Raw genomic sequence first — 9,685 nt, 5'->3', positions numbered from 1 at the left:
CTCGTGTCCCTCTCTCGGCGCCGCCTGTCCCCTGCGGGGGAATTGCCAGCCTGTGCCGGTGGGTGTTTAACCCGGGGGGGGGTGGTGGTGACACTGTTCCGAGGGCGTGACGCACACGCCCCCGCGGGGTCACCTTGGCGCGGCCTTTCCTGCCCACGGGGGCGGTGCCTCTGCCCGTGGCTCCGCCCCACCGCTCGCGTCACGGCGGTGGGCAGCCACGCCTCTCGCCGCGCAGCGGCCCCTCTCCCAGCCTGCCCCGCGGCGGCGGCCGCGCGTGCGCGCGGACAGGCGGGAGGCATGGCGGCGGCGCTAGCGCTGCTGGGCCGGGCCGCGGCCCTCCTCGGCGGCGCGCAGCGGCTCCTCAGGTGCGGGCGGGAGGGGAGCGGGGCGGGGGGATGGAGGGGGTGTGCGGGTGTCCCTCCTCGGCGAGCCGGGGGCGCTCGGCCTCCCCCGCTGCGGCGGTAACCGGTGGTGCGGTTGTGCGCAGGGCCTGCGGCTGGGCGGAGAGGTGCCTCTGCAGGGGGATCAGCTCGGACGAGCGCCCGAAGCGGCCTCTGACGGCCTATTTCCGCTTCTTGAAGGAAAACCATGCTGCTTTTAGGCAAAAAAATCCAGGTATGCTTCTTGAAGGAAAATCCGCTCCCCGAAAGGAAATGGTTCTGCTTTTAGGCAGAAGAATAATAATGTAATTATCCAGGTATGCGGCACGAAGGGAACGAGGGTACCCCAGTTGGCTTTGTTCGTGCTTTTAGAAATACAAAGTCGCCTCAAAAAGCTGCCACCGCTTTAGCTGCCTACGGTGTTTTCCCTCCAGAACGCGTGATGTAAAAGTAAAGCTGGGAGAAAGTGCTGTTTGGTAAAATTAAACGTCGTAAAGTACATCACCCCCATTTCAGGTAGACCAAACCCACCCCGGTATCCGTTAGCACACCAAAGGTAAATTCAGTATTGCCGTAACTCACTGCCTGTACACCTATTGGCTCAGTCTGCTATACTTAATAACTCAAACAAGGAAACGCTTGTATGTAACTTTAAAAAAATTTTGAAGAAAAAAGCTCACCTGGGCAATACACGTTAGCAATGATTTGTGGTTTTCCGTCACCTTTAAGTCTGTGTGCAATAATATATCAATATATTATTGATATAACGAGCTGTATATGATTTTATTTTGGTTCTTAGTAATTTAAAAACTACACATACTGGACTGCCTCAATGTATATGTGAGAAAAAGTAAATGTGTTTGGAGGAAAATGGTTTTCTGTGAATATGTTTAATTTACTATTCAATTTACTGTTACAATAAAAAACTTCATTTATGGGCAATATTGTCACTCCTGCTGTCAGAGAGCAGCAAAATGGAAAGCTACGCTGATTTTGAAAATACTGTTGAAGTAATTGTTAAAATGTTTAAAGAATTATGGTCGTATTAGGCCAGTCATGAGGTAATTTAAATAGGGAAAACCCTTAGATGCCCTGTTTCCCTTGGTAGTTCAGGAGTTCAACAGTCTGAAAGGTTGAGAACTGAACTTGCAGAACTTATTGTAGTTACATGCCACAGCAGTGATTTCTACTTGTTTCCAAAATTTGAATAATCTGCAAATAGATGTACTATATCTGATGTGCAAATTGAGAATTTTGGGCTTTCTTGTTCCAATAGAGGTAATGTTCAAAAATAACCTGATAATTTTATTTGTTTTCTTTTATCGTGGGCAAAGCATCATATTTTCAAAGGTTTTAAGACTGGAGTACTTAGAGTACTAAAAACTCCCCGTCTGTGTTGTTTTTCCAGAATTCTGGAAGTCAGGTTACTGATAAGAGCTTAGTTCTGCTTTTCCACCGTTGAGATGGCTGGACTTTACATTTGAGGTGGGAGAGAGGAAGATCTATTTTTGCTTTTAGTGTGAAGCAGAGGGAAAGCCTGTAAAGGATCTTTCAAGAGGAGAAAAGCTTATATCCTCTTTCCACCACCTTTGAGCTCTTTATTTTTTTTTTTTTTATTACTTCCCCTCCACCCTCCTTCAGAAATTCATGTCTGGCTGGAAACCTCATTGTTGAATGACCATAGCGCAAGGGTCAGAGTTAAAGGCAGGCAGCTGAAAAACAAAGCAAATTCAAGTCACTGTAATTTTGTTTGTGGGAGAAGGAAATTAGTTTTTCTTTAATCTTACTTCTGTTGAATAATGTTGTAAATAAAGGACTTAATTTTAATAAATATCAAGCCTGTGGATATCAGGTGGATAAGATCACATTGTACTGGATTTGAAGAATCCAGGAGGCTCTTTTTGCCAAAAAAAAAAGAGAACTGGAAATTTTACTTTGGGTTTCTTCCCCAGTCCCCCTTCCAAGTTCAGCCCATCTTGCATTGTATAAAAAAGGATCAAGCTCAAAAGAAAAAAAAAGAAACTGTTGTAATAGCTTTTTGTCTTGAGATGGTATTTCAGTTTATAACTGCACATTTCATTCAAGTTTGAACCAAGAGCAGGGACTTTCTCCCCTCCCCAAATATTAGGGTTCCCTGTACCTGCTGCACTAAGCTAATCAGTTTTATGAAAGGAGGAAAATATATTTGTACAGGGAAAAGATACTAGTGACAGCCTTCCTTGGGAAAAATTGAAGACGCTTACTGGAGATACAATATTGATCTTTATTTTCTTGCTTTCAAATTGCAATGTACAGAAATGAGTAACATCGAGCTGGTTAAAAAAATAGCAGGTGTTTGGAAGGAGTTACCAGCATCACAGAAGCAGGTAAGTTTGTATCTTTGCCCTGTGTGCTTTGAACTCTATAGAGTCTTAATGGTTGTTTTACTTGGTTTGGTGTCCTCTGCTTTTTGTTTTCTGTTGTGTTTTTTTTTGTTGTTGTTCTTGGTTGTTTTTTATAAATGACAATAAAAAAGTACTTGCATACAAAGGTTCAGACATTAAAAAAAATTCTGAAGAGACTTGAGAGCTCTGAAGTACTCACGGAAGATACTTTGCTACTTCTACACGTGACCTTATTTTAGTATTTTTAATCTGTTGCCAGAGAAACAAGAGCGAGATCTCACTGTCTGGGGCTGTAGGGCTGGGAACCAATATCTCATTTCTTTTAGAATGGTAATTTGTGTATGTGTGTGCATTGCATGTATGATAACGTAAGTGTTGTAAAGTTGTTTTGCTTTCGTATGCATAAGGGAGGTGAAACCTCAGTTGATTTTGATGAAAGGACCAACTTTTTTTTCTGCTGATTAGATAGTAACCAGAGACCTTACAGATAACTTTCTTCTAATGCACTTGTTTTTTGTCATAAGTAGTGAAGTTTCTTTCAGAGTGGCAGTTTCAAGGGATAATGTAAAACATCTCCATGAATTGCTAATCATTGCTGAATATAAGTGCCATTTATAGCAAAGTAATGATTGTTCTTCCTTGATTGCAGTTAGCAGTTAGATTCAGTTAGGAACCAATTGCAGTTTTCTAGCTGAAGTACTGTCTTTGTTCGATAGGATTGAAGTGCTGTTATATCCCTTCTGGACTTCGGGCTCTATGTGCCTTAGTATAAAATACGCCTTTTCATTTGTATGTCTGAAATGGAGAACAGGATGGTGATTTTTCACATCTGCCTGGATGCTTGGTGCCCTGGTACCAAGGCCATGATTTTATGATGCTCCTGTACCTGGTATTGGCCGGTGTGGCAATGCGTTTGGTGACTGGAACACTTGTGTGCTGCAGTGGGTATACACACTCTTAGTAATCATTTCAGCCAACCTTCAGCTTTTCCTTCTTGTAACTGCTTTGAGCTGCATCTGAAGGGTCATCTCATGTTATCAGATTAACCGAGATAATTCATGGAAAGAGCCCAGGTTTTGAATCTGAGTTCTTCTGAATCCATTCAGCTAATCAAACAGATCTGAAATCGATGCTTTACTTTAAAAATGTTATGTACCAGGTTAGTCTGTAATTTTTTTTAATAGTAGGTTAGAAGTGTTAGCTTGTTTAATGGTCAGGCACTTCTGGCTGAAAGCATCTGCTTAAGGCTGGTGATTGTTTGTGTTGTAGGTTTATGAGGAAGCTAGAAAGACAGACTGGCAAAGATACTCAGAGCAGTTGGCCGCATACAAAGCAAAGCTAACTCCAGCACAGGCTGCAGCTTTGAAAGAAGAAAGGAGAAAACGACTGGCAAAAAGAAGATCGTTCAGGGCAAAAAGAGTAAGTATTTTGAAGCTCCTGTTTTTCTCTCAAGGAACCTGAAGTCTAGTACACAGAGTAGAGTTGAGGCATGTTTAGAGATACAAAAGAAACTCTCAAAATATATAAAACAAACAAATAAACAAACAAAAACAACAAAAAACCCCAACCCACAACTACAAACAAAAAAGTCAGCCAAATGAACTACAAACCCAAAACAAAACCCAAACCTCTACCCATGGAAAAAATAATTGGTGGTATTAGCAGTTATTTTAGTGGCTTGTTATTTCCTCTGCTTGAAGACCAGAACTAGCACATACCTTTGTGCTCACAGGTAGCTTCTCTATGCTTTCTTCTTCCTATTCCTAAAGCTGCCTGAGGAATGATAGGTAATAAAAGACGTTTGACCCAGCAACACTTTCTTTGGTTGGGAAGGCATCCAGAAATAGCTTTTCACAAAGGCCTTGTATCTGTTACTTCACTGGCCCCTACAAGGTAGTAGCTGCTTGAAGTAGCTTTTTTTCCTTCCTTTCTTTGTGTTCTACCACTTTGCTACCCGTGTAGCTGCTGACATGTTGAATTAGGACTGCATAGAGGCATGTTTCTCAGTGTCTTTATTGACTTATTCATGCAGATCATCTTCCCTATTCCCTTTTAGCTGGTTTATATATAAATCCTGAGAGACAGAACCATCTGTAAAGGTACAATAGTGTGGTTTGTCCAGTGGCAAAATCACTTGAGGGTTTACTTATTGCTTGTTCGTTTCTGTGAATTAAACTGCAGGTGTGACATTGCCCTGACTGGCAAAAGTGAAATGAATTTGGTTTAAGAGACCCCTACTTAGAGGAAGTTTTTAATCCACCACGAGGAATGTAATTGGCATACCTAATACCTAAAGCAGATGTCAACTTGCAGCATCCAGGCTGCAGTGGGAACGTCTTAGGGCTGGAGAAAACAAGAGTAATTGCATCCATCACTTGCTGTACTTCCCCTCTCTCAGCATCATCCCTGTAGGCAAAGCACTCAGATAGCAGAAACCTAGTTCTGTTTCCCTGGAAATCCGCTGCTTCTGTTGCACCTTCTCACCTCCTACAGTTAGGTGTGTGCCCTCCTCTCTGCAAGTATATGGTATTTCGCACCAGAAACCAAAGCCTTATGAAGATAATAGAAAACTTAGTGTCGTGACTTTCTTACTGAGTGGAATTTAGTAACAGCCTTTGGTTTCTGGCAGGCTTAGCTGAAATAAGAATCAGTTTTAAAATGCCTTTTTTTTAATGTCTAAAAATTAAAGTTCTTATCTTTTCTTAATATAGTTTGGCATTAGTCTTGACAAGTGGTGAGAATAACCAAAGCATCTTGATGTACAGTCCAGTTTACAGAATAAAACACACAAACACAAAAAAAAAGAATTTGAACCTGATTTTTATATGAAATATAAAGACAAATGGTAAGTTTAGTTTTGGCAAAATGCATGCTTGGTAGATTGAATAACTTTTCTTGTTGTTTTTAAAGGAAATGACCGTGCTTGGAAAACCTAAAAGACCTCGTAGCGGCTTTAACATTTTCGTGTCAGAAAACTTTCAAGAAAGTGAGGGGATTTCACCTGCGGTAAGTCAGGAAAGATTGTTCTTTAAATAGATCGATTGTATTCAGAAAATCTGGTTTTGGATTCTGTGACTTTCAAAGACACTGTTCAACACTTCATTATCTGGATTTTGCTTTGCTTAGGTGGTTTTTTTTTTTTCGGCTGTCATGAATTTCTGGCTGTACTGCTGGTGGCATGTCCTATATTAACTGCCTTGTGGGTATACAGACTTAAAATATTTGCACTGGTTTTTGCACTTCAGCATTACAGACTTCCATCTGTTCCTTCTGTGAAGAGAGAATTCTACTTGTCTTTGTTGTACCGTAGAAATACGTTAGTTTTTCAAATGGTTGTGGTGGTCTGCTACCGTTTCTGTAGCAGTGCTGCACTTTGGGGTGATTTAAGTTACGCTGGTGGATTGCCGCACTTGAAGCGCTGAAGACCTCCCTTGTGTGCCTAATTAATATATTCCTTACCCTGTGCATTTAGTCAGCAAATCAGGATGGTGGAAATAAAAAAACGAGAAATAAACTGTGCACAAGGCAGGCATCTCCAGTCAGCTGCGGCCCAGTTTGACGCACATGTGGCAAAATACTCCCAAAGTGGTACAAAGTTTCCTGTGAACATGGTTAATTCTCTGGTGGGCTTGGCTTAAGTTAGGGCTTGGTTTAAATGAAACCAGTATGCACGGTGAGATGCGATCAGGTTACTATAAACCAGCTCAGCTGTTCTGTCTGTCCGCTTTCGCGGCGGGCTAACTTCAACTGCTGCGTGCTTATATTATCTGTAAACGCGGCTCAGATGATGCCCAGCAACTTGTTGAACTGTGTCTTTTATTATTTACCTACATTAAGAGGGTCAGGTATTAAGCCCACGTGACTTTGTGCTTTTTTTCCATTGGTTTATACTTCGCTTTTACTAGTGTGGCATTCATCTCTAACCTTCTGTGGTCAGTCTGCTGTTAAAATAATCCTAATGTATTGTGTATTCTGTATCCTATAGGCAAAGCTGAAACAATTATTTGATGCGTGGCGAAAACTGTCCAGTTCTCAGAAGCAGGTATGTCAGCGGATTTCGATGAGGCTCTGATCTAATCGGAAAATGACCAACTTGAGTCAAAATTAATAAATTCATGCAAAATCTTGAACTTGGTTGTTCAAAATATAATACTGAGGAAAATACTCATTACTTTTATTCTAGTAGTGACCATTTCTTTCAAAATGTTGATGAAATGTGAGTGCGTGGGATAGGATGGAAGTTCCATATGCCTGGAAATGGATGCAGAGTGGCATCTAGGGAGGAAGCTGGAATAATTCGCAACCATTTGATTTTTTCTAGTAATATATAATATTTTTAAATGCCAGTATAGTAATTTGCTGCTCACAGAAAGGCTTTTGACAGGTAAAAGCAACAAAATTCTATCTTGGGAATAGTTATTCTTTCTTGGGATATTGAAATATGAACCTGCAGATGCCCAAACTACAACACATGTACCTGATAATATATACTGAAATAGAATAAAACTCCAAATTTTCAAGTCTTCTGTACTTTTCCATCCCCTCTCCTGAATGCCCTTCTAGATTGTTTTGGATGTGTACTTTGAACGTGCACTAGGTTCACGTTCTTTCTGCAGGAAAAGAAACATTGAAGCAGTTGTGCAGAAATATCTATTCCTGTTCCTTACCTAAGCCAGCTCTCTCAAGCCAGTACTCCAAAAGCCTTAGCTGTTAGTAGTAATATTGAATAAACTTCCTCTTCAGGAACGACTCTGTGTTGAGGTAACCATAATTCAATGCTAAGGTTTTGTATTTTTGTGCAAGTTTGATGTTTGGGGTTTTTTAATTTGCTGGAGATGAAAGTGGACACCTGGGATGCTGTTATGGTTTGAGGAACCCACGACAATTTGTCATTTAGACAATTATTCTATCACCCAATGACCCCTTCCCCTACCGGGAACGGGAATCGAGGAAAACCAAGGAAGCCTGAGGGTTGAAGTATAAACAGATTTAATAGAATAAGACTAAATAATTAACAATAATAATACTAAAGAACCAGTATTGATCCCGATAGCAATATAAAATATACTGGGATTATACTCAGCCCATTTTATCAGTAGGAAGCTGTGCACTCCCAGCAGGGGACAGCAAATGTGGGATGCTGCCAGCACTGTAGCTTTGGAAAGGAAGGGCTCAGGGCTCCGGCACTGGGGCAAAAAGTTCTCGGGATCACCGCCATCAAGGGAGAAAGAGAACTCCTCAGCAAACTTTATCATTTATATTGAATGTGATGTTTATGGTATGAAATAATCCTGTTAGGCAGCTTGGGTCAAGTGCCCGGGTCTCGCTCCTCCTCATCCCCGCACCTGGTGAGTTCAAAAACACAGACCTTGAAACCAGCACACCATAGCTGGCTATAAAGTAAATATTTTCACAAATTCAGACACAAGAGTCTTCTAAAAGTGCAATTTTCTCAGGCATTAGAAGAGAAATCAATCCTGTGTTGCTCAAACCGGGACAGATGTGCACTGCACAGGTCTGGTCGCCTTTGTATCAAAGCGGGGGGGGGGATGTGACATGGCAGTTATCCTGAGAAAGACCCTTCCGTAACTGTTGATACCCGGTTTTCTTCCAGCCATACCTGCAGCTCGCCGAAGATGATAAGGTTCGGTACGAGAATGAAATAAAGTCATGGGAAGCAAAAATGGTTGAACTGGGACGCGAAGACCTGATACGTTCCAGAAAGCAAAAGCCAAAAAAGAGTACTGCTGAAAGCGGAACGGCCAAAGCTTCCTCACATGAAAGCAAGGCGAAATCAAAATTGAAAAAATCAGAGGAATAAAACGGTTAAGTATTTTATATCGAATCCCCTTTGGTTGTCATGTCTTTATCCTGCTGTGTTAATGCTGCAGTCAGCATTAGCACTGAAATTTGGAAACCCTACAAAGGGCCCGTTGGAGAAGTAGAAGAGGTGATCAGGTAGGAGAGGAGTCGGCGTCTCTCGGAAGCGACTGAAGTAATCATTGCAGGTGTGGCCTCAGCTGTCCCACAATAACCGGTTAATCAAGCTGTGAATAGTGATACTGACATCAGCAGAGCTCTCCAATAATGGTAGGTAGCAGCTAGCTTTTATAAGATTTTTTTTATGAAAGCCAGAATATTCTACAACATCACCATCTAAATTCTGTAAATAAGAGCTGAAACCTGACTTAAAGCTGCTGTGTTTTTATTCCCTCCATGGTATCAGTTGTGAAGAGAAATGTTCTACATTTCAACAAAAGGCACAGGAAATGTAAAATGCCAACTTTTATTTTACACATCTGTCCTTTTCTTTTGTACGTATCAATCTGTGTATACCACTTATGGTGCATTTAATTAAAGACTGTATGAGTTTTGTATAAATGTATCTTTATTGGGCTTTTATTCCGTGGTTTTGCTTGGATACATGCAAACACTTTTGCCTTCCTGTTGTCACATTTGGGACTGCCTGGAAGGAAAAAATGTGTGAATTGTTAGAATTTTGGGTTTTGATGGAATAAATACAGGTATTTTGAAGGGCTGCTTCTTTTTTTCCCTGGGATCTGTGTGTTGTAACAGAAGTCTTACAGGTATTTTGGAGAATATGTATTTTTAGAAGGCAGGCGAGTGGTGGATTTCATCCATCCTGAATGACCCACAAACCTTGTTTATCTGTGGGAAATGGAAAGCCAAATTGGAGTCCTTTGCCTTTTTTTCTTCCCCTTTTCTTCTGTATTTTGTAAATTTACTGATGGTAACTGTATCCGAGCTCTCCTGGCTTCCTTCCTTCGCAGGAGAACACACCACTGAGTTCACAGGCAGGAGGCTCATCCTCAGCAGGAGGTTCCCAGCAGGTCCCTGAGGGGGAGCGATGAGAGTCCAGATCGCTGTAACTTGCCCACGGGGGTGGGGGGGGCACCAGGC

At 41.6% G+C, this 9,685-nt stretch overlaps 1 protein-coding gene across 1 annotated transcript; it reads left to right on the top strand.

Annotated features, from left to right (window-relative positions):
* Positions 1-280: 280 nt before the first annotated feature.
* TFAM (transcription factor A, mitochondrial) lies at positions 281-9,145 on the top strand. The gene is made up of 7 exons (XM_082486489.1): positions 281-365; positions 488-615; positions 2,676-2,746; positions 4,034-4,183; positions 5,675-5,770; positions 6,750-6,806; positions 8,379-9,145. The coding sequence occupies exons 1-7, from the start codon at positions 298-300 to the stop codon at positions 8,583-8,585; spliced, it is 777 nt and encodes a 258-aa protein (XP_082342615.1). The 5' UTR covers positions 281-297; the 3' UTR covers positions 8,586-9,145.
* Positions 9,146-9,685: the final 540 nt, after the last annotated feature.

Source organism: Vanellus vanellus (genome assembly GCF_965231255.1).
Source record: "Vanellus vanellus genome assembly, chromosome: 7".
Classification (NCBI taxonomy): Eukaryota; Metazoa; Chordata; class Aves; order Charadriiformes; family Charadriidae; genus Vanellus; species Vanellus vanellus.
This window is presented reverse-complemented; position numbering and strand designations above follow the sequence as displayed.

What these genes read in the sequence shown, in the direction of transcription:
- TFAM (XM_082486489.1), top strand. Translation starts at nt 298, where the DNA reads ATGGCGGCGGCGCTAGCGCTGCTGGGCCGGGCCGCGGCCCTCCTCGGC. An exon ending in TACCAGCATCACAGAAGCAG is followed by an intron (nt 2,747 to 4,033) that starts GTAAGTTTGTAT and finishes TTTGTGTTGTAG; the next exon opens with GTTTATGAGGAAGCTAGAAA. An exon ending in GTGAGGGGATTTCACCTGCG is followed by an intron (nt 5,771 to 6,749) that starts GTAAGTCAGGAA and finishes TGTATCCTATAG; the next exon opens with GCAAAGCTGAAACAATTATT.